The sequence below is a fragment of the Lagopus leucura genome, unplaced genomic scaffold (genome assembly GCF_019238085.1).
Source record: "Lagopus leucura isolate 7727_CA_CO unplaced genomic scaffold, USGS_WTPT01 Super-Scaffold_100030, whole genome shotgun sequence".
Taxonomy (NCBI): Eukaryota; Metazoa; Chordata; class Aves; order Galliformes; family Phasianidae; genus Lagopus; species Lagopus leucura.
This window is the reverse complement of record NW_024962281.1, coordinates 5042465-5066331: the sequence shown is the minus strand read 5'-3', so window position 1 is coordinate 5066331 and position 23867 is coordinate 5042465. Positions and strand designations below refer to the sequence as shown.

The window sequence follows — 23867 nt, the reverse complement described above, 5'->3', positions numbered from 1 at the left end:
CTCTGTGAAAACTGCTGTTATTTCTCTGCTGGTGTGACGTCTTTAGAACAGCTTCATAGATTGGTGTAAGAACTCCTAGGGAGAAATGGTGAGTGAGGAAGAGAAGGGCACAGCCATGCGGTGGTGGGAGCGCACAGGGATGCCTCGGGCCTCCTGGAGAGGAAGGCTCACTTGGCTGGCCAGCAGGGCTCAGCTCTGTGGGTATTGCCTCTTCCTGCCTCAGCAGAGCTGCTGCAGCCATGCGTGGTGTTGCCAGCCCTGCAAAAACACCCTGGAGCACGAGCTGATCACTGATACACATGGCAGTGTGGGTCTGTGGTCTGTGAATGCTGTGGCTGACTTGCAGAACAGAGGCTGTGAAGTGCAGGCTTTGCCTGGTAACAAGTGACGACAGGCACAAGGTTATTTCCTCCTCCGTGCCTGGAGGAATTGCTGTGCTCAGGTCAAGCCCTGTGGGTAACATGCAAGTCTCAACTCAGCCATAAGACTGCTCCTTATCCCAGATGTTTGGGGGGCTTGGTTTGTCCTAAAAAGACAGCTGATTCCCCCTGTACATAGCAGCATGATGTCCATGGGCAGCATAAATCAGCTGTGCTGACTGCTGCATGGCTGGAGCCTTAGCTGGGAGCAGTGTTGGGCTCAGCTCCTAGGCGCCTGTGAGCAGGACAGGGACACAACTCTGTCTGCTCTGCGGATGAGAGGTCCCACAGTGCTGGGTGCAGGTGCTGCCATGGGGTGCAGGAAACAGTGAAGAAAGAGGAACAGTAATGCAAAGGTCAGTATCTTCCTGGGAAAGCCATTGACGTACTGACATAAATTTTAAATGCCACAGCCCTGTGCAAAGATGTCTTCAAAAAAAACCAAAAGAGAAAAACTTGCCCAGAGCAGAGGTTGGTGAAATCCGTGCTGCTTTCACTTGCTGAGTTCCCCTTTGCTTTTCCTGGCACCCCTTGGGCCAAGGCTGTCTGGGGGCTTGCAGCCCTCTCTCCCTGCAAGGAGCTGAGCGTCAGCCAGAACTGTGCAAACCCTGTGCCCCAGCTGCTGGCTGGGCGAGGGAGGGCTGGAAATGGCACAGGGTGGTTTTATGGGCTTTTTTTGTTTCTAAAAGCCAAGGGTGTGTTGCTGGTTTTGAAGACATGAGATGTTAATGCCTTCAGAACAGGGTGCAGAGGGGTCTTGTGTGGGTCCCTGCCCCATTCTTTGTGGATGAGTCTCTGTTCCTCAAGCAGGTTTCAACCAACACGAGGTCTCTTTGCTGAGCAATCCCTGCAGGTGCAGGAGCTCCTGTGCTGCCCCAGGAAAGAGGATTGATTGATTTGCTCAAGAAGCCTTCTTGTGCCTGCTCCAGCCTTAAAACTTCATGGAGCAGAGCCGGGCAGTGTGCCCGCTAACCGGTGACACCAGCAGATGCTTCCCATGACACAGGCAGCAGACCACAGCACGACAGCAGCAGTGCTCAGGATGGGACCTGGCATCAACTGTGGACCAGAGACGTTCGGCACAGAACTCTGCCTGGCAACAGGTGATGCAGAGCCAGCAGCCAATAGGGCTTTTTTTTTTGTCCCTCTCCCAGGGGGTGGCAGGGCGGGGGGTGCTTAGTTGGGGTATTTCCAGCAGCAGTTTGTGGGGCTCTCATTTCCCCATCGGGCAGCAGTGGTGCAGCCATGGCTGAGGAGCAGCGGGACCTCATCTCCTCCGATAGCAGCAGTGGGGTGCTCCCTGTTGGGAACAATGAGAGGTGCCACCACAGGGACATGGGTGGGGGGAGTGGGGAGCACACAGTGTGACTGTGGGGTGGAGGAGTTGTGCTGCGTGGGGCTGAGAGTGGGTATACTGTGTGGCTGTGGGGTCGAGGGGGTCGCAGAGCGGCTGTGGGGTGGTTGGGGCATGGCGTGGCTGTGGGGTGGGCAGGTTCGTGTCACGGTTATGGGGTGCATGGGGGATCACTCAGCACGGCTGTGGGGCAGATATGCTCGTGTTGTGGTTATGAGTGGGTGGGGGGCACAGCCCAGCTGATGGACTGCAAGCTTGGCTGTATGGAGTGGGTAGGGATGCAGCATGGCTGCAGGGTCCTGCTGGAATGCTACGGCACCCCCATGCCCCAGCCACCCTCTGTGTCCCAAACTCTGTGCTGGGTGTGGGGGTGGTGGTGGGGGGGTCACCTCGAACACTTCCAGCCAATCGAAAATCCTAGCAGCACTGACATCATCAGTCTCTGGGCAGACAGGCTGGCAGCATGGCCAGGTCCAGACTCTGCCGAGGAGCACCTGTAGGTGCCTTATTCCATAGTGCAGGGCTGGCTCCTGGGGGCAGGACACAGCTCAGAGCCACGCCAAGGAGACATTTTCTATTTCCTTTGCCTTTGGTGTCCATGTGCAATTGCTCCCTTCAGCCCTGCGCACGTGGCTGAGCCCCTCTGCTCACAGCTGTGGTTTCGGTTCCCAGTGCGTGGCAGCCACCCAAGCACTTGACGTCACACTCATCGTTTAGAAGAGATTTGTGTTTCTCTGGGTGCGCTGCTCGGAGCAGTCTGGGTTCAGTGGCACCGTGGGGCTTGGGGACCACAGGGCACCTTGTTTTGGTGTTTGGCCCCACAAGCGCTCCCTCTCCTGTCCCGCAGGTCCTCCCTCAGCCGCAGAACCACGCTGTCGGCGGTGTCCATCCTGGTGGCCCTGCTGATCGCTGGTCAGGCCGTCACTGTCTACTATGTGTACCAGCAAAGCGGGCAGATCAGCAAGCTGACCAAGACCTCGCAGAGCCTGAAGCTGCAGTCGCTGCAGAGGAGGATGCCCACCAGTCAGTAGCATCATCAGGGCTAGGGATGGGCACTGGGTCCTGCTAGACCACCAACCCCAGGAGATACTGAGGGCTTGGTGGAAGCCAGAGCTACCCTGCTTGGCCGTGTCCCTCACACTGCTCTGTCCTTGGCAGGCACCCAGCCAGCAAACAAGATGGCGATGTCCATGATGAACGTGCCTGTGGCCATGAGGGTGCTGCCTCTTGCCCCCTCTGTTGGTAACATGGTAAGAGGTGCCCCCTCAGCAAGGGGTTGGAACAGGATCAGGATGGCCTGTGAGGTCCCTTCCAACCCAACCATTCTGTGATTTTTCTCTGCAGCCCATGGAGGCCATGAAACCCCGCAGCAACAAGACTGAGGATCAAGTCAGGCACCTGCTGCTGGTAAGCTCTCCCACCCACCTGAGCTCCACAGCTGCCCTCTGCTCTGCAGGAGGTAATGAGACTGCATGCTTTGAGCTCCCTGGGGCTCCGTGCTGGTAGAGTTCTGGTCCCAGCAGTGCTTATAGAAGCAGTGCTCCCTCCTGCCTTATCTCCTTGTTTTCCTTTGCCATCTCTCACTGCAATATTCATTCTGCAGAAAGCAGACCCCAGGAAGACATTCCCAGAGCTGAACGACGACATGCTGGGCAACATGAAGCGTCTGAAGAAGAGCATGAGTGCTATGGACTGGCAGGTCAGTGCTGGTTCTCTCCTACCCATCCCTTCCAGGAGTGAGTCCTGTTGGCGCTTGGTGGGCCGGTTGCCTGCTGGGCTCAGGACCTCTCCATATTCACCCTCTGCTTCCCTTTCCTCAGGATTTTGAGGCCTGGATGCACAAGTGGCTGCTCTTTGAAATGGCCAAAGGCCCTGAGGTGGAGAAGAATGCAATCCCAGTGGAGAAAGGTATCGGGGTGTGGGTGCTGCAGGTCAGGGCTGAGACTTTGGGAGCAGTGTACCCCCACAGCAGTGACACTGCTGTCCCCTGCCCTCTTTAGGGCCTCTTCTTCCTTGAGCCTCCTGCTGGAGGCCTTTGGAAACAGCCATGTCCCAAAATCCAAAGCACCACTTCCAACCCTCTATGTCACTATCACCCGTCGGGGAGATCGTTACCCTTGGCTCTCATTAAGGTAGATGGGTTTCCTTGGGGAAATCCAATGAAGTGACATTCCTGAGCAAGGCAGCGTTTTGCTGCTGGTTTCCCTAATAGGATCTTCCACGTGCCCTGAGGTCCCAGGTGCTCACCCTGTCCCGTTTGTTTTTATTACCCTAGTGCAAACTAAGTGCCAGGCAGAGGCTAGTTTCGGTGGTGTCCATCCGGGTCGCTTCCGCCCCGAATGCGATGAGAACGGCGACTACCTGCCCAAGCAGTGCTTTGCCAGCACAGGCTACTGCTGGTGCTGCTACAAAAATGGCACCAGGATTGAGGGCACTGCCACCCGGGGAGAGCTGGACTGCTCGGGTAGGTGGCAGGAGGAGCAACAGGCAGGGAGAGAAGGGGCCCAGGGCTGGGGCAACTGAGAGCCAAGGAGGGGGCAAAATTGACCGCTCACCATCCTGGGTGAGGGATGAGGCCGTGGCACTGAGCTGCTGCTGTCCTTTTGCAGCACCCACCCCGACAGAGCCTGAGGAGATGATCTTCTCCGGGGTGGACATGCTGAAAGGTAAGAAGCCCTGGGACTGATGTGCTGCAGGGGGTTGGAGGAGCTCTGCTCTGCCAGTTCCCCACAGCAGGGCTGCTGGCAGCATGCTGATACAGGGGCACAGGGCTCTCTGGACTCAGAGCCAGCTGGTGACTCCCTCCTCTCTTCCCTTCAAATCAGCCAAGTAGAAGAGGACGCCTGTGGATGCCCATCCAGCCTTCAGCATCTCAGCCCACCTTTTTTGCTCCATTTTTCTGCTCTTACCTTGCTTTCCCAAAGACAATTAGAGCTCCTGCCCTGACCTCAGTTACATCCTTTCCCCTGCTGCAGGACAGGACCTGGGGTGGACCCCAGTTGGTTGGGGCTGCAGTGTGACTGCTCCATTTACTGACCTGGGGGGTAGAGCTGGAAAATGATTTCGGCTCTGGCAGCCCCAGTTGCTTTTGCTGATGGGATGTGAGCTGCAACTGGCACTGTGTGAGGGACACCACCTGGTTCCCAGCCTTCTCCTGTTCCCCCAGGACACCTCTCCCAGCAATGCAGAGATCACCCCTGCTGAAGAATGAGCCACTAATGCTTTCTTTCACTGAACAAACATTAAAAGCAGCAAAAGAACCTCCCTGAGCTTATCTAACCCCTGTAGGTTGGAGCCCTGTTAAGAGTACTAAACCTTTAAACCTTCCTTCATCTTTCTTGGGTTTTATTTCTGTTTTTTTTTTGAAGACTGTAGTAGAGACAGATGCTCAACTTTCAGCTGAGGAACAGCCACAGGGGGCAGCAAGGGGAAGAGGAGCTCACCTTGGAGGGAGGGGGTGTTTGAGTTTTTCTGCACATATCCAATACTTCTTTACGAATGAAATCAGAAGCTAATTATTTCAAATAAACTTTTCAATATGAAAGCCTTGTAAGCAACTCAAGTGGTGCAGTAATGCCAACTGGGTTGCAACCATTAAAAATAAATTCAATTTCAGGGGGAAAAAAAGAAAGAAAAGGAAGAAAACTGCTGCATTCCTGTTTCTTACCATGCTACTAGCCCTAGCCAGAAGGGTCTGCTCCCTCTTCTTCCTCACCACTGACATTGCAGAAAGCAATTCAGTTCCCCCCAGGGGCTGAAAATGTGCCCAAGAGCCTGGTTTAGATGCTGGGTGCTCCCCTCCTACCTGCAACATCCTCTGGAGTCAGCTCCTGCCCCCAGCCAGCTCAGCCCCAACCCAAAGGCCTTCCTACCCCTGTCCCTCAGATGCAGCTGAAGGAAAGTCTCACCGTTCCTCTTTTATTCTGTATTCCATAAAAAAAAAAAAAAGAAACAAAAAAATGCAGCCTTGGCTGAGAACAGCTGTAGACGCAGCTGTTCAGTGCAACTCCAGGGACACAATAACTATTGCCGTCAGTGTTTGTTAGAATAAAAACTAAACCCAAATTGCTCTCTTCCATAGGTAGTATAAGGTCTGACACCACAAATCACAGAAGGAAAAAAGAGAGTAGAAGTTTCTCTTAAAAATATAACTCTGTGAAGAGAAAAAAGGTGGCTGGGCGTCAGCTAGGAGGAAAGCAGTTTCTGCAGGCTCTTCTCTGGTCAAACCATCTCCCTTGGTTCGGTTCTTAGTGCAGCACGTGAGCTGTCAGGGAGGGCAATAAACACAGCTCTGGGCCCCAGCAGGACAGGAGGCAGAAAGTTACGTCACTCTGCTCTAAAAGTCACAGTTAAAAGAAGATATAAATTATTATTTATAAAAGAAAAAGAAGTGGGAATTCTGCTGATGAGCTTCCTTTTCCACTCTTCTGTTTGATCTTCACCCATAAATCCTTAATCACAGGGATGCGGTACCTTTGGGGAAAGGAGTTAAGAGAATTAGGGATAGTGAAGAGAACAGCTGTACAGCTGAGCAGAGTGGAGGCAGATTCATCTGGTCCACTTCCAGATGGCCAGAACTTCACCAGCTCATCCACATGACTTTTCCAAGCTCCCTGTGGTCAGCCAGGACAGACAGACGCTGCCAGAGGCCACTTATCTCTGCTGGTGACAGAGGACAGCAACATCTAGGCTGGGCATCCAGATTTCAGCAGCTAAAGAGTTGAGGTCAAACATCCAGAGAAGCCAGCACGCTTCTGTATGACTTCCCTTATTCTGTTCCACTCCCTGGCTCTCTAATACAGGGCCAGGCTGCCTCACACAGTGGGTGCTTAGAGGACACAAGGTCTTCCCAAGACTGGCTCAGGAGCACTGAATTTGGCCAAGGTTACCGCCGCTCAGAGGTACCGACTGTTAGTTCCCACGGGCCATGTACCTTCTCACAACAATCCTTCCGGCTCAGCTGTTTTCTTCTTCTAAAAAGGAAAGGGTAAAAAATAAATCAGCGTATCTGCATCACAAACGCGGAGTACCGAGCAGAGCCAACAGCCACAGATGCTCCTCAGATGCCAGGGACAGATCGATGACAAGGAACGCCCTCTGTCTCTCTCTGCCACCCTTTCCCAGCCGTTGGCAAGGGATGCAACAGCCTGCAAAGCCCTCAGGAGCTCCAGTTCCTGCTGACAACAGCTAGATGAACAGACAGTGAAGGAAGAGCTCTTACTCAGGCAAGCTCCCTGAAAACAAAAGGGCCTCAGGGTCTGCTCCTTTCAAGGGAAAGTATCTTCCCTGGGGGATACAGGAAAAAGCCTTTTTTCAATCCACCCCAATCCCAAACAACCAGAGGTCAGGTTTTTGTACTGAGGCTCTGTACCGTCAGCAAGGCCAGGACATGGCTCTGCTCCCCTCCAGCCTCACGTGCTGCAGGAATGAGCATTACAAGTGCTCCTCAGAATGGCTGTTCCCATGGCACCCTGCCCCAGGTCTCCCACATACCTTCTTCTTCTTCTTGTGAACTTCAGCAAAGCTATCTGCTGCCGACTCCCCTTCTGTGGGCATCTTTTTGTTCTTCTTTTCTTTTCCTGTCTTTTTCTCTGGGAAAGAAAAGCCAACTAAGACCTCTGTGAAGGGACATTAAGAGCTCCTGGTTGAGGAGGAGGCGTTCCTGGTGAGTTTCTGATCACATTCAATCCATGGCAGCATCTCTGGGTGAGAGCAGAGCTGCGCCACAAGGAAGCCATACTCATCCCAGTACCCTCAGGCCTGACTAGTTTGATCCCTGCACACGTGTGGGCAGAATTAGGCAGGATGCCCTTCTTCCCACTTGCTGCTGTCCAACCACCCTGAGGAACTGTTTCAGTGCTGGGGCAGCTGAGCGCGTGCCAGAAACCAAAGCAAGGGGAGCTACCAGCACCAGATGGACACAAGTTTCAGCTGAGCACGACTGTACCAAGAAGCTCCAGTGCATGTCTGTGCAACAGCCCACACAGAGGCTGACAGGCAAGGCTGTCTCCTCCAAAATGAAGGGGTGCATCTCTGCAGAACAGAAAGCCCAGCAGATCTGGCCCACCCATTCCATCTTCTTTCTCTCTCATAAGAAGCCCACAATAGCTATGACTTGCAAATGGATTCTGAGCTGCAAAGGATAAAAAAATGCCCTCGTGTTAGCTCAGTGCAGATGGGCAGGCATCACAAGGTGCACAAGGAGGCCTCAGGCAGTTGCACAGACTCACCTCAACCCTCTGCCAGCCCTGAGCTGGATACTTCCAGCCCTTGTAAAGACCAGGAAAGGAGAAAACCATGAGACAGGTCATCCCATGACATTTGCATAGGGACATCAGTTTGCTCTGCAAACAGCAAGGATCAATGCAAGTATTACACGGTTTGTGCTGTGCTGGATGTGGGACAGAGGCAGGAGAGCCCAGCTGGCTGCCTGCAGTACGACCTGATGCTGAAAATGCAGAAAAAATACTGAAGTGGGGAGTTGAAAATCTTGCACTGGCTTTGAGTGGGCCAGAAAGGAATGAGACAAGGCTAATGGGAAGGTGGTTGCCCTGCAACAGAGGCTGAGCACCCATCCGCTGCAAGAACCTACTGCAAATGCAGCCCCACACAACATGGAAACTTACTTTTACTTGATTTTTTCTTTTCCTTGCTGTCTGGCGGCTTTTCTGGGTCATCAGCTGCTTTCTTTTTCTTCTTTTTGGGCACTTCTTCGTTAGCTTGTCCTTTCCGCTTCTTTTCCTTGGGCTGTCCTACAGCCCCGTCCTCTCCTGGCCGTTTCCGTTTCTGAGATGCTTTCTGCTTTTTGTTCTCTTTGTCTTTGCCCTTAGATGTTTTCACAGCCTTGTCTGCTGTGGAGGAAGTTTTCTTCTTTTCCTTCTTTTCCTTTTTCTCTTTTTTTTTCTTCTTCTTTTCCAACCCTTCTGGTGTTTGCACTGCAGGAACTCCAGCAGCAGTGGTGACCTCACTTTTACTCCCCAAACTTGACTCCTCTGGCTGTGGGGTTGAAAGCAGTGCAGATGGCAATGGATTTGCTTGCGTCTCTTTTGCCTCAACATCATTCTCTTTCGCAGCCAGGGCTTTCTTGAATGGGGAATGCTTGGGGTTGGCATGACTTGCATCAATTTTTCCTGCCCCCTTCTCTTTGTTGGATGCTCCTGTGGCTTCCTGGCCCAGAGGAGGTTTGCTTTCTGCAGAAAAAGTGACGAGAGAGATGACAACTCTGGGAGCATTCCCACACCACAGTTAGCAGAGCAGAGGAATACACATTTGAAGACAAATACCCAGTTCTCCCTCCAAAGCAAAAATCTGCTGGCCATCCCAGCTACAGCAGAGATAGCTGCGTCATGGCCAGGGGAAGCCAGCAGACGGCAGCAGCACCCCACGCTGGGTTTTGCAGTGGAGACACTACGGGAGCAGGGCCTGGTCCCAGTGTCACTCTCCTGTGCCAGCACAGCTCTGCTCCTGTGCCAGGCAGACTCCCAGCCTTGCCAAAGGACCCACCTGCTTTGTGGTTTGCAGACACCTGCTCGACGTCTGTGTCAGAGTCACTGCTGTCACTGCTGGAGCTGTCAGCTGGGGCTGCTTTCGTGGAGACTTTGGCGAGGGAGCTGTTGGCATTCACAGCTGCTTTCCCTTGCCCTGCATTGCCTACAGGCTGGGGGGGAACCGTCTTTGGTGTCTGAGGTGCTGCTGGGCTCTTGGAGAGGCTCACATAACCTGTGAGGAGGGACTGAAACAGCACAGACACACTGAGGAGACTGCACAGCAGAGCAGCATCCCTCACACCAGGTACATAGATCTCTCTCTGTTGATATTGTACGCATAGTCCAAGTGAAGGGCCCCCACTTTGGCCACTTGCAGAGTGATAATGCGTGGTTCAATCAGCTCTGCAGAGAGACTGTGGCAAGGCAGGGCTGCCAGGAGAGGGAGCTAGCACAGACAGACCCTGAGCTTGCAACAGCAAGAGCTGATGGTGATAGGGTCTCTCCTTTGTTCCCACCCAGTAAAGCAGACTTGGGGAAGGCTCCTGGCCATTAGCGTGCACCCACGCACAGCTAATGCACTGCAGATGTGCTGCACGCCCTGCACATTACTTACACAGGGAATTTAATGATTTGGACAGGGGTTAAGTTACAAATAAAAAGGGGGAAAAATCCTGCTGCTATTGGAACTACGCACCAGTTCTCTTGTTTTAACCTTTGCTAGGCATCAGCTCCTCCCATCTGCAGGGAAAGCTCTGAACCCAAGGCTTGGCTGCCTGGGGAAGCATTCCAGATTTCAAAGCCTGTGCCTTCCCACACAAGAAAGCCCTGCTCACTGCACTACACTTTCCTCCTAGCAAACCTACCCCAGCTTTCCATTTGCTATGGTGGAAAACAACCTTTTCTCTGCTACTCAGGAGTCAGCTGCAAGATGGATCCCACAGCCTGCTCAGGTACAATACCTGTGATACTGCCTCTTCATCCTCACTGGAATCTGACGAGGAGCTGTCATCTGGCTCAGTCCCTCCTGGTTTCTGCAGCAGCCCTGCTGGAGAAGCACAGTTCACCCCATTAAACCCACCACTGCTTACTCAGGGCTACCCAGCACATGAGGATTGCCACCAGCAGGCCTTCTCCCTACAAAGGGAAGCCCTCTGCAGAGCTGGAGAGAAGAAATCACTCTCCAACCACTAATGTGAAGGAGCCATGCCTCCTACAGGGGAACAAAAAGCTGGCCTGGCCCACAGCACTGAGAGCATCTTTCTGGGAGAACTGACCAGGTTTGGGAGGCTGCTTGGGTGTCTCCTCGTCACTGTCAGAGGAACTGCTGCTGTCCAAGCTGTCCTCTGCTTGGGTGAGCAGTGCAGTCTGGCTCAGCCTGGCATCCTGTGCTGGCTGCAGGCCTGGCTTCTTCAACTTGGCAGTGGGGCTTCTCAGGATGGAAGCAGCCTGCGGGGCAGCAGGGCTGGCTGGAGGAGCTTTCCCCGTGGGAGTTGTCTGCTTTAAGCAAGGAGGAGGAACAGCCTAAGGAGAGAAAGATGAAATGCATATGGAAGAAGGAATATTTGCTCATGCCCATGACTGGACAAAGCAGCCTAGAACAGTTGGGCTTGGCAATATCAGTGCAATAACAGTGGTTCTCTATTTTAATAGAGCAATCTTCCCCCTTCCTGAGCATTCTCCTGCAGAAGAGGACAATGCACCAGCCTCAAGCTCCAGCTCGCTCACCCCCTCTGCCCACTCTCCCCAGGGAAGCTCCCCACATTCATCTCCTCTGTCTTTACCTCTCCCACCACTGTGCTGCTCTCTGAGGAATCACTGTTTGAGCTCTCAGACACTCTGGAAATTGAAGGGATAGGAGGTGCTTTTATTCCCTTCCCCGAAGGTGGTGTGGCATTAGCCTTGGCAGCCACTGTGCTTGAAACCTTGGTTGGTTTGATGTTCTGCTGGGATAGAGTCTAAAATAGATATGAAAGAAAAATAGGACAGAGCACAACTTGGAGAGGAAACAGACAGAAGCACACACCAATCCACTGCTACCTCCTCCATCTAGCACAGCTCTAATGCTCTTATTCTGCTTTCCTCACTGGTCAGCTTTGTCTACTGTGAGCTCACGTGCATGGCCAGCACCCTGCATGTGCCTACTGCATTAGCTTGGTGCCAAAAAAGCAACCCTACAGAGGGCTCACAGACAGAGTACGATGTGCTTGCAAACCACAGATATCTATCCAGGGCAGCACTAGCAAGATTGTTACTGCAGACTCTATTTTGCAGAGCAGGCGCCTGGACTCTCTCACATACTGGTACAACACATTCAGGGTTAATTAGCAAGAGAGATAAAACAAGGACACCAACTGCAGGTCAAATCTGCCTTCAGGTCCACAAGCAAGTCACAGATTAAAGAGCAAATTAACAAGAAGCAGTTGTGTTTCCTCACACTTGAAGCATCTCATCAAACTTAACGTAAGAGAGGTTAAAAATAGAAGAGCCACGGGCATGGAAATCAGACACTGACATCAGGTCCAAGACACAAACCCCAGCAGAGGAGGCAGCAGGGGCAGCAAAGGAACTCTCAGCCTCCTGGTTTGTGTTACAAATAAGGCTACGTGAGCAGCCCTCCCTCTCACCATCTCTGACAAGCTGGGTCTTTGTGGGCTGACATTTCTCACACAACATCTGGCTTTCAGAAAAGAAGGCAACGCTGCACAAAACAGAGAACTGCCAATGAGAGCTCTCAGCCGTCTTGCACAGAGCTCAAGTTGCAGCAACTGCATTATTTTATACAGTCTTGGTATTATAAATAAAAAGCTTTAATCAAGGACTCTCAGGCTGGCTGCTTGCCAACCAGTTGGGTAGGAAGCAGCCTTTCCATTGGCCATAGCAATAGCCAACATGGGGAAGGATTTCCTTGAATGCTCCTCTTCTCCCTTTCCCAGCAAGGGTGCTGGCCAGAAGGGGATATATACGTGTAGACAAATAGGACAAGAAGTGCACTTGGCCACTCAGCCCTCTCTCCAGCTCCTTTGAGCACCCAAGCCCCCATCATGTAGGAATGACAGCCACACTCCACAGTCAAAGCTTCCTCACATGGATTTTTCTTGGGCTTAAGGGGTGCAGAGACACCCAGAATAACTTCATGCAGAAGCAGTTCAAGCCCCCACAGAGCTCAGCTATAGCCCTACAGTACCAGCATGGAGAGAGAGACATGGCATGAAGAGACTCAGCTGAGAGCTGGGATTGGCTTCATGAACACTGAGGAGTGCCTTTGGCACAGATACGGGGTCATTTCCACTCTCAAAAGTAGGGGTCTGACTTCCTCTGGCTGAAAGGCAGCAAGTGCACTGTGCCTCCCTTCAACACAATCTGTCCAGCCTACTGAGGCATGGTAAGCAGCAAAAAGCACCAGCTGCATCCCCTGCAAAGGGTTTGGGAGGAAACAGGGAAATCCAGCTACCCAGCTCATGGAAAAACTCTGCCTGCAAGGACTTGGCTGCCTTTCCAGTCTGTTTAACTCCCTGGAGTAGGGCAAAAGGAACACAGACCCAGAGGAGCTCTGGCCTCACACATCTAGTCGTGTTCCTGCCAAAATATTCACACCCTTCACTACTCTCACGTACACCAAGCTTGCCGAAATGCACATCCAGAGATGGGGTCACTGAGCCCCAGGGATGCTGCCAAGAAACCCTGATCCAGCTGAGAAAAGGGCTCTTCTTTGCACCATCTACCACCCACTCAACTACCTTTGACAGTCCTGAGATACCTCCTCGCACCCACACTCAGCAGGTCAGCAGCTCTTTACCTGTGTGGGAGGGACTATTTCCTCATCAGAATCCGACTCCTCGCTGGAGTCATCACTGCTGGCCATACGCAGAACTGGGGCTGGGGCTGGTGTGGGTGCCGGTGCTTTCTTTGCACTCGTTGGCTGGGGCGTAGCATTGCTTTTCACTGCAGAAAAGGCATGTGAGATTGTTACTATGAGAAAGAGTTGTCCTGGATAGCCATGGAAAACAAGAGTTATCATCAACAGGCTAGGTGGTTCCATTTACAGGGTAGAAAAGGAAACCACGAGGATGAAGGCGAGGGATCCTGGTCACTACATGAGACTCACCAGCAGGCAGTGCAGGCTGTATCTGTGACACTGGAGTCTCCTCCTCACTGTCAGACGAGTCGCTGCTTCCACTTTCAGAGCTCTCATTCTTCAAGGTGCTTCCCACTGCCTTTTGAGGAGTCGTGGCTTTAGCAGCCTGGCTCAGGCTGGGAACGGACCCAGGCTGTTCTGATAACCTCTGAACAAAAAAAGAAACACAGTCCCAGGAATATGGTATTAGTACAACAGAAAGAACCCTGCAACTCAACTGGGATGTACTCTCGCAGCTTGGGCAAAAGGCTGCAGACGTCCCTCCTGCACACTGCTGGAGGCTAGCAGTGACAGAGGGAGAGTGCCTGCTGAGAGATCTGGTAGCTGCAGCACCCGCAGATATTCTCCAAGCTCACAGTGCTCTGCACCCACTCAGTTTACTCCGCTCATCGCTCATCTTTGGGCTGTTCTGCCAAAGAGCAGCATCACGCTTTGCAGAGCAGGCAGCCCCCTTCAACCCGCATGCTGACAGACTGCTTGGTGCCGTGCCTCAGGCTCTGCTGCAGGAGGGTAAGACAGACTCCTGCCCCGCTGCACAGCCCCTGCCATCCCCATTTCCCAGTCCTGCGACACTGCAAACCCAGCCCTGCCTGCTCTCAACCCTCCACCAGCCATGGCCAGCAGCCGAGAGCAGCAGCCCAGCCGCCTCACAGGAGGATGGAGCCTATCGTGCTTCCTGGCACAGCCCCACAGAGGGCTGCCACTGGGGCAGTGTTTATCATCTCCAAGCCAAACACTAAACAGACAACAGCATCTGCATGTTTATCCCATTACAGAACAGCACTCGGAACAAGCCAAGCACATTTTGACTCTGCTTAGAGAAACAGAAACCTCCAAAAGCACTTGGGAGGGGGCAGCAAACCCCACTTGTCTGTTTTGTTTTGATTCCAGTGAGTCACTATCTCCAGGAGAGAGGCCAGACTTGCAGTGCTGAAGAGAGAAGTGCTTGAAGACAGCACTAGAATTCACATGGTCTACATGAATGCATTAGCTCCATTCCCTTTCCTTCCCAGGCAGTGCTGTGCAAAGCAAAAATCCACCGAGATCAAACCCCAGTTGCTCCCTTTTAAGACCTTCACAGCACCAGGACTGGCTTATCCCCGTGCAGCAGGGCTGCTTTGCCTTCTAACTTCAGAAGAGATTAGAAAAGACCTGTGGAAGAACTAGATGGAGGAATCCTGGCACAGAACAAACACAGCATCCACAGAGAAACCACTATAAGCCTTTATACAGCCCTGGGATTCCTCACATATTCCTGGGCAGAAGCCAAGGTCCCTCCATCCACCTGATCCTGGTCACTGCCAGATGGCTGACGGCCACCACGTCCCATGGCATGGCTCCAGACAGAATCAGGCCAGCAGCGTGGCTGAGCAGAGTAACACAGGCAGGGGGTTCTGACAGCTTAGAGTCACAGGTACTGCAGTAACTCATAGAGGAGGAAAATAACTCAAGAGGAAATCATTTTTCCTGCTCCTTCTTCAGTCCCCAAACCAGGAGCTGCCTGTGGATCAGTACGAGTGATGACTCAGCTCCTGCACAACCCATCTGTCACTCCACTGGGTCCATTTGCATCATGCAGTTCTGCATGACAAGAGGGGGAAGCAACGCCAAGCCACGTGCAATGAGCAAACTGTAACAATCACATTCCTCCATAGAAGTGCCACCAGCATATCAGGACTGAAATCAATAGCTCAGCTGTGTCACGACACAGTGAAGGGAGTACTGACACCTGCAAGTGAGCATAGGGACAGGATTCGGGGAGGGAGAGGGAAAGACTTTCCAGCTCATGGCAGATCTGGCCTCCCTGCACAGGACCTGCAGTCTAAGACAAAAACCTGCAGATACAACTTCCACCAGCACAGTCTGTGTAGGTTTCTTTGGGATGCTCAGGAATGACACAAGTTCCCAGCACGTGTCTTTATGCAGCTCACACCCCGTCCTGGTAAGCAGAAACAGAAGCCTCTCCACGGTGGGCTTGTGTGCCATCTTTGGCCCACAGTGTTAAGGAGAGAGGAAAGCAGAGCACAACTGACATTTCCAAAAGAAAGGCAGCTCATCGGCTCTTTAAGGTCAGTCTGTTCTGTCCCCCCACCACCAACCTCCCCTCCAAAAATAAGCAAACACCTTGTCAACTTCTTTGACTAAATATTCCTGAGTCTTCAGGGGTAAACATACCAATTAAGCAGTTCCATTTAGGCATGATGTTCATTTTAATTGTGCTAATCCACCCCCACAGGGAAAGATGAAGCAGCTTCCAACGCTCTGTATCTGTTTGGATCTTGCACAGAAGCCAGAGGAAGTTGCAGGATACAGCAAGTCAGTGGTTAGCATATGCCCAAGTAGCAGATGGTGAGGATGAGCTAAGAGTTTGACAGGGAGGACAGGACTGTGGACACAGCTAAGCCTAATGGTTTAATCTTCAGGCTTCACTTAAGGTCCCTGTCTTCAGGCTACTAACACAAGAAGAAACAGCCTGTTTGGCAAAAATAGAGCTCCCTTGATGACAAGCTCTTCTTTGCTAACTACGTTTAGTGAAGGGTAATTGCCACTTTGCAAGAGGGAAGATGCTGGAGTGGTTAAACAGCCACTGGCAAGACTACTTGCTGCTGCCAGCTTCAACCCAACACAGGGGGAAAATAAAGCCACCCCAGTCTGTTCTTCAACGGCACCCCTTCTAGAATGGAAGAGTCTCAATAGTTTTACAGTGAATCCTTCATAGTCCAGTGTATGGGAGCTGCTGAATCACAGCCTGAACCTCTGATTGATCACCTGAGGCGAGCAATGAGTCAGCCCTGGGAGCACAGGTGAAGGCAATTCACCTGTGCTGCTGAAAGGGGTGAAGCCTGGCTCCACCTCTGCTAGACCCATATAAGAGCTGACTGCCAGTAGGGAAGGATCTCTTTCTAGAGGTCCCTCCTTTGGAGTTTTACAGCAAGCCCAGGACAAAGGTAAGCACTCTTATTTATTCTCTTTTTGGTATAATAACTGCTTAGCTAAACTCTCTTGTTTATTTCATAATTATAACATCTGTATATTCATTGATTATACACCCAGCTATCAAGATAGCTGCTCCTGCCACTCAAAGCTGAATCTTTATGTATAATAATACAGGAAGAGAGCAGCACAGAGCCAACTGTTAGAGAAGCATCCCCCTCCACCCACCTCAGCAGACCAAGGCTATAAAGACAAAAAATGCAGAGCCTCTCTGGTTCCTGCCTGTCAATCCTGAAAGGACAGGTTGACAAAGAGCCTCCTTGTAAGGACACGTGAGGCTCTGCCCCCGGATTCCCTTCCTCCCCAGCAGATAATAACTACCATCTCCAAAACACTGTTTTCAGGGCACTTCCCAAAAGGCTCTGCAGCTCAGAATCAATGCAGTGAGAATCCATACAATGGACTTGAGGATGCTCTCACAGCTGAGGATGCTTTCGCAAAGGGATTTGCCTTTAGTCTGAGTGCTCCTGAGAGAGCTCTAAACAACTGCATAGCACAGGAGAATCAAGCAAGACCAAACCATTGACAACCCCTCAAAAGGCCCACTCTAGAGGGGGAAGGCACAATTGCAATGAATCAGTCAGAATCAGACTAGTTCCCAAGAGGCACTTGGCATCTATTCCCTACACACAGATGCTGCTGCTGGGACACTGCTCCTCAGCTGAGCTTGTGTTTTCCAACAGTTCTTGCAATGGTGTCCCGCATGGAAGATCCTGAGAATCCTTAGGAATCATGCAATCCTTTAGGTTGGAAAAGACCTTCAAGATTATCAAGTCTAATCATCAACCTGAACTGATCAGTGGTAGCATTTAATGGCTGAACAACTGCTTTGTGCAGCCCATGTGAGCTGAATGCACTATCACCCACCTTCTGGCTGACAGGCACAGGCAGATCCTCCTCTTCACTGCCTGAAGAGTCAGTGCTCTCTGCCGGGTTTGTACTTTCAGCTGGCTTTGCAGGAGCAGCAGTCCTTCCTGGTGTGGCTTTAGCTTGCTTTAGCACTGCTGTTTTTGGTGCTTGCTTCCCTTGGGACAGTGGAAGTGTTTTTGCTGGAGCCGCTTTGCTGGAGAGTGATGCTGCTGGTGTGGTTTTCACTGGGGATAGGATGGCTTGGGAGGTTTTTAAAGATGGCTTTGACTGGACAAGACAAGAAAGGACAGTGTGAAAGAAGGCAAATTCCATGGTTGCATAATTAATCTCCTCAGACTGTAATCAAGGAAAGATTTCAGAGCCCCCTGGGATAGACAAATGCTGAAGGAAGGTCAGCAACTGGAAGAAGAGACAAGCAATCCTTTCACCCAGCTGCCTGGGGACAGCATCCCAAGATAAGGAAATAAGACCAGACATTCTTCATCAGCCTTCTGGTATTACCAGTCACCTCTACTGATGCAAGTTGGAGATCTCTCCACAGGAAGGAAGCTAAGATGTGCTAGCTTGCCAAATTATATGCCATTTATTGTAACTTATAGCTGAAAGACAAATCCAACCATGGCAATTCCCTGCCTTGGAGAGGCATGCAAGGACAGTGTCAGACAGATGCACCTGGGTTACTGATGGAGGCTCCTCATTTCCACTGTCTGATGAGTCGCTGCTCTCTGAGGTGTCATCAGGCTTTGCAGCCACTGGAGCCGTTTCGGAGCCATGCTCAGTCTGGTTTGGTGTCACTGCTTTTTGCTTCACTGTGCTGCTCTTCTTGGTGGACACTGAAGTAGCAGGTGCACTTTTCACAGGTGTTGAATTAACCTGCACTGCTTTAACAGCTGGTTGTGCCTGGGAACAGGAGGAAGAAAAGGAGAATCTTACACACTTAGGAGAGAAGAAACTGGCTCTGTCATAACTGCAGAATCTGTATTAAGCAAGGTCACCACACTGCCTTTGATCAGGAAAGGCTCGTTCAGACTACAAAACTGAGCACTTGAAGCAAGCCACTTGTCCATAGACAGCCTGGCCAACCTGTCCTCCTTCTGCAAGTCACATCTGTACAGTTGTGTTTAATCACTTCCTACAGATCAAAGAATCTCCTTCCACTTCAGGCACTGGGAGGAAATGGAATGAAGCATTTGCTGCTGACAGAGATTAGTGGAGCTCTCAGCTACACAGCATGTTTCTGTGGTCTTGGATTTGGGGATTTTATGCCTCCAGGGATGAAAGGGATGTTCTCAGAGAACTGAGCACTGCAGCATTTTCTCTCCCTTTCAAGAGAAGGGAATTGATTTCTTGGGGATGAAGACTCTGAGAGGTTACCTGGACTGCTGTGGTCGCAAGCTCCTCCTCAGATGATGTCTCATCACTTGATTCCTCACTGCTGCTCTCAGCTTCCCCAGCTGCCTGCTTCAGCTCTGAAACATGAGAAGGGAGACGACACAGCTGCTGCCTGCTCTCAGCTCCCTAAGCACGATGCTAATGCAGCTTTTGAAGTCCGGAAAACAAAACAAGCAGCAGTGAGAGAGATCTGCAGGGAAGAGAGCCTAGTCTTTTCAAAAGCATCAGCTGCCTGCTAGGAACTGCTTCTCCAGGCAAGCATCTACCCACAAACACAGCTCCCCCAAATATAGGCAGATGAGAAATCCCTTTCTGACTTCTCTCTGATCATGCAGGGAGTCGTCCAGCTACACACAGCTCCCTGCAGGGGCACCCTAGCCTGGCTGAACCTCCTCTGAAAAAAGTCAAGAGAAGGACCATTTGAAGAGCTTTTGCAACACATTCCTCACCCCCAACAAACAAAGCAGTAAAAGAGATTCCCCCCTAAAGACAACAAAATACCCTAAAATAATCACTTTGCAATAGCAACCAAAGATGCTCAAGTGCCTGTCTTCAAAGCTGGAAGTATCTACTGCATTAGTGCTGCATCTTGTTCAGATATGCTACATTCACCTCCAGCCCTGTAGAGCACAATGCTGACAGAGATGCACACAGACTCCTTAGCACAACATCTGCTACTCAAAATGGAAGCAAGCATGCTGGATTCATCCCACAGAGCTCCAGAGCTGCCTGCTTTGCAGTATTCTTGCAGTCTCCCCAGGAGCAACTGCTTTGAGCTTTCCGGCAAGGGAACTGAAAGCAACATGCTATGATATGGCAGGGATCTGATCTGTGGTGAAAGCAGAGCACTACACATGCATTCACTCTGCCCTGCAGGCTCCTTACCCACTTTGGGGGCTGAGGCCTTCACAGTCGGTGTCTCCTTTTCCTCCTCACTCTCTGATGAGCTGCTGCTGCTGCAGCTTTCCGGTGCTTTGGTCGTTACTGGAGCTTTGCTTTGTACTGCTTGGCTCACGGCTGCTACAGCTCGTCCAGGTTTCCCAGGACCAGGCAATTTCTGCCCAGCCTTGGCTGGGGTCGCAACTGATGCACTGGGCTGCTGCTTATTTGAGAGCACAGTTCTGTTTGCAGCAGAGGACGCTGCTACTTTACTGCCTGGAGCAGTGGGTTTAACAGGAGAATGCAAGGAGTTGGCAGCTTTGCCACTCACCACAGCTGGTGTCACCTACAGAAAACAAAAGAAATTAGAAGTCTATAGAAAAAATGAGGGGCTAAACTGGACACAGCATTACCTCAAGCAGCAATTTTGCATCTGGACAAGTTCTAACACTTAGACAGCATCCCCTTACCGTAATTGCACCTTTGCCACTTGGTGTTTCCTCTTCTGATGAGGAGTCATCATCTTCACTGCTTTCTACATTCACTGCTGAGTTTTTGACTGGGGAAATGCTGGTTACTGCACAGGAGAGACACAGAGAAATGAAGACAGACCTCCTCACATCAGAACAGTCCCTGTTCTGCAAAGGCTCCCAGCAGGCAGGGCAGAGCCCATCTTTACACCTGCCTCAGCTCCACAGCCACTACTCTTGCAACACGTAGGTGCCTTGCTTCTACCACAGCCAAGACACAATCTGCACAGTTCCAGGGGATGTATTACAGCAGATGAGATTGAGCTAAAACACCTGAGGCACGTGGGCTTTTGTTAGGCTGCGCAAGCCAATGCCTCCCATGTCAACAGCACAAGGGCTGTCCAGACCAAATAAAAAGGTCCTTCCCTCATCTGTGAAAATACCTTTCTTTGCTAGCCAAGCAGACAGCTGGGGCTTATTTCCCAAGGCTTCACCCAAGCTACAATATCCAATCCCTTCCCTCATAGTGAATCATAGAAGGTTTTTGTTGGCCTCAGCATACATCTGTGCTCTTCAAAAACTCTACATGAGATAAATCTGATAAATGTGATGAATCTGTTGTCCTAAGAGCATGAGGGAATAGCCATTGATTTTCAAGCATTCTCTCTAGCCAAGCAAACTGAACTGCTCCACACAACCCCTCACTGTTACTCTGTGAAATTCAGGGAGTTTACAGGCTCTTACCATTTCCAGTTTTCGTCTTCTCTTTCTCATCCTCTTCTTTCTCTGAGCTTTCAGAGCTGCTCACAGGATCAGGAACTCTGATCTTTTCTGGGATGGCTGCCTCCTCATCGCTCAGCTTTCTTCTCCTGGCTTTTGAAGGAGTTCTAAGGGGAATGGATTTTGTGTCAAAAAAGGGAAATATGAAGAACAAATAGGAAAATTTAACATCATCCACTCTCAGGCCAGGCTTAAGCCTGAGGACAAATAAGTGTCATTCTTCTACAGCTCCCAAGGAGGGGAGGAATGCCTGCCCAGTTTGTTGGCAGCTGGTAATACAACAGAAATCACTCCAAGAATTTGCCATGTGTGACCAGGCGTTCCATACATCGCATGCAGGAGAGCAGCGGTGACCTCAGGTGCTCGTCTTGCAGCAGCCTTTGAGGGCTGCATGTATTCCTCCTGCACAGGGCTGAACCTGTTCAGCATTCCCACCACTTCAGCAGCTCTGCAGCCTCCCTCACCCACCCAGCATCCCCCAGTAACAAAAAGGTCCAGCAGGAAGGCTGCTCCTAAACTGCAAATGCCAGCTACTAGGCTGCCTTTGAAAAGAGTTTCTGGAATACAGCACAGAGGATGGTCTCAGTCAGATGGGAAGGAGCTGCAGCACAGTCTGAGGAAAGGTATTTTCTAGCCTATGAAGTGACAAAACTAGAGGATCACAGCTCACCCAGACAAGTGCATTCGAGCCAAGCAGGACACTTTCTGGATAAATTAAACCACAAGTCAACACATCCCTCATGTAGAAGACATAGCAAGGGCCGGCAAGGAATAAAAGGCTTACTTGTGGTGTGAAATCAGAAGGTAAGGGTGACACCAGAGAACAAGGAATCAGTCAGTGTGAGCGCCCTGTCATCTCTTGGGTTTAAAAGTAATATGACAACAGGCACAGAAGGAGGTTGGCATCAACACCCAAGAAAGCAAAATATTGATGGAGGCAGGAACTGTAAATCCTGGTTCTTGCACTACTCCTTTCTTACCTAGATCCAGCTTTCTCCTGCTCTTGCAGGAACAAGACCAAGGCATGAGGCATCCTAGCAGGAAACACCTCTTCAGCAAACGCCTGCTTCCCAGGGCTGGGGCACAGCCAAAGGAATGCTTTCACTCAAGCACTTCTCAGCACAGGCACCAAGACCCAGCTGCACTGACACCCTGCTTCCCCAAGCCTGCAGCTTCCAGCTCTGCATCAAAGTGCAGAGGGTGAGAACAAATAATATTTCACTGCACACAGCTGGAGGCTTCGTGCTGCAGATGTTCACAGGAAGCACTCAGTTGGAAAATGATGTGAGAAGTCACTGGGATGGACAAGTACGGGCATGAGAGGGTTGGCTGGGAGCAGGAGATCCTTTGCTGCCCAGAAAGGCAGTGGATGTCCCATCCCTGGAGACATTCTGTGTCAGACTGAATCAAACTCTGAGCAACCTGATGGAGCTGTGGGTATCCCTGTTCGCTGCAGGAGAGTTGGATCAGTTGGTTACTAAGGGTCCCTTCCAATTCAAATGATTCTAAGGTCCTTTCAGGTAGATACAGGTGCTACCTGTGCTTTGCCTGGGGCACTGTGAGTCTCTGCCCATTCTCCACGTGCAGCTCACTCTGGCTGCAATCAATATGCACGCGTAAAGCACGTGGCTTGGTAAGGGAACTGAAACAGAGACGGGGAAAGCAAAGCATGCCTCTGATCCCAGCATCAACAGCATCTCAAGACTAAGCAACAACTTATCCCTAAGCTAAGGAAACGTTACCACGTGAAACCAGGACAGGAGGAAGGCTGCCGACCACAGCCACCACACAAAGGGGAAGCCCCGCAAATCACGGACACACGTGTCCCCCGGCCCGGCCCCCTCCCTCCCCACTCACTTCTCCCAGTGCGTGAAGATCTCCTCCAGCGACGTCGCCAGGGACGGGAGCAACTTCTGAGGGGCAGAGAACACGCGTCAGCCCCCGGTTCTGCTCCCAGCACCCCACGATGCCGCCCCGGGCCACGCGAACCCCGCGCACAGACCCTGCCCGTGAGCCCGGCACCGCACCGCGCCGCCCCTCGGGCCCACGGCGAGCGCAGCCCGATGGAAGCCGGCCCGGCCCCTTTACCTGTCCGAGCTGCGCCTGCAGTTCGCGGGCCGCCCGCGCGTAGCCGGTGCGCAGGAGGTGCTGGTGGATGAGGGCCAGCAGCTCCCGTCGCCCGCGGCCCTCCGCCGCCATGGCGCGGCCCAGCTCCGCGCTGCCCCGGGCGCCGCGTGCCGCGCTGAGCGACGTCACGTCCGCTTCCGGCCGCGCGGCCTCCTGGGAAATGTAGTGCCGGAAGTGGCTGCTGGGGTTGGGATGCTGCGGGGTGCGAGTTGAGTTACGTTGGGGTTGGGTTGCATTGACGTTGGGGTTGGGTTTAGAGCTGAGGTTGGGGTTGGGGTTCGTTGAGTTTGGGCTGCGTTGGGATTGGGTTGTGTCTTGCCCACTGTGGCCACTGAGCTGAGCAGGGTAACCCTGGGAAGCCACGATGGCGCCCGAAGCAGGACAGGGAGCATAGCTGAGGCCTGAAGCCAAATCCAGAAGTGAACTGGGCTGGCTGAGGGGGACCCAAACCGGGCACCGAATCTCTCCTGAGGAGCTCCAGCCAGCCCCAGGCTGAGGGGGAACCTCTGGGGCAAACAGAGCTGTGCTCAGGAGCAAAAACCCAGGCACCATCTGGGCCCGGGGAGCTCAAGAGATATTCGGGATGCATGCTGATGCTTCTTACATTGCTGCATTCCAGCAGGAGATCAGACACCTCCCACAACAAGGACGGGCTGATAACCAACAAGGCAGTGATTACTTCAGCAACAGCCACTAAATTTTCCTCTTGTGGGGACAGAGGCCTCACAGCTCTGGAGTGATTTACTGTTGGATAGACATGAAGCTGCTGCAAGGATCTACTCAGGCATTCTGGGGGCAAAACAAAGCAAACAATGAGAAGAAGGAGCTCCTGACACAGTGCAGCTGTTGGAGGCAGGCTGCGTTGCAGAAGGGCTGCCCTGTTACCCCCTCCCCATGCTGATACTTTCCAGGAAAAATCTGGCTCCTGTCACTTCAGCAGAGGTTTATTTTTAGAAGGTT

At 51.9% G+C, this 23867-nt stretch overlaps 2 protein-coding genes across 5 annotated transcripts; one reads left to right on the top strand and one right to left on the bottom strand.

Annotated features, from left to right (window-relative positions):
- Positions 1 to 1614: 1614 nt before the first annotated feature.
- CD74 (CD74 molecule) lies at positions 1615 to 5100 on the top strand. 2 transcript variants are annotated; one of them, XM_042881410.1, is made up of 9 exons: positions 1615 to 1738; positions 2621 to 2796; positions 2932 to 3023; positions 3118 to 3180; positions 3377 to 3472; positions 3594 to 3681; positions 4049 to 4237; positions 4383 to 4439; positions 4599 to 5100. In XM_042881410.1, exons 1-9 carry the CDS (start codon positions 1665 to 1667, stop codon positions 4604 to 4606), a joined length of 843 nt encoding a protein of 280 aa, XP_042737344.1. In that variant the 5' UTR covers positions 1615 to 1664; the 3' UTR covers positions 4607 to 5100. The 2 variants fall into 2 exon arrangements, with proteins under 2 accessions (XP_042737344.1, XP_042737345.1); XM_042881411.1 differs by lacking the exon at positions 4049 to 4237 and having other exon boundaries at positions 1619 to 1738.
- A 577-nt stretch (positions 5101 to 5677) lies between these two features.
- TCOF1 (treacle ribosome biogenesis factor 1) lies at positions 5678 to 22979 on the bottom strand. Of its 3 annotated transcripts, none has more exons than XM_042881408.1 (17): positions 22869 to 22979; positions 22638 to 22693; positions 20745 to 20887; positions 20001 to 20107; positions 19537 to 19876; positions 18634 to 18728; positions 17932 to 18159; positions 17257 to 17526; positions 13366 to 13543; positions 13057 to 13202; positions 10535 to 10781; positions 10220 to 10302; positions 9277 to 9505; positions 8400 to 8963; positions 7267 to 7364; positions 6707 to 6746; positions 5678 to 6246 (listed from the first exon to the last, which is right to left on the bottom strand). In XM_042881408.1, exons 1-16 carry the CDS (start codon positions 22977 to 22979, stop codon positions 6711 to 6713), a joined length of 2931 nt encoding a protein of 976 aa, XP_042737342.1. In that variant the 3' UTR covers positions 5678 to 6246; positions 6707 to 6710. The 3 variants fall into 3 exon arrangements, with proteins under 3 accessions (XP_042737342.1, XP_042737343.1, XP_042737341.1); XM_042881409.1 differs by having other exon boundaries at positions 5678 to 6109; XM_042881407.1 differs by having other exon boundaries at positions 5678 to 6746.
- Positions 22980 to 23867: the final 888 nt, after the last annotated feature.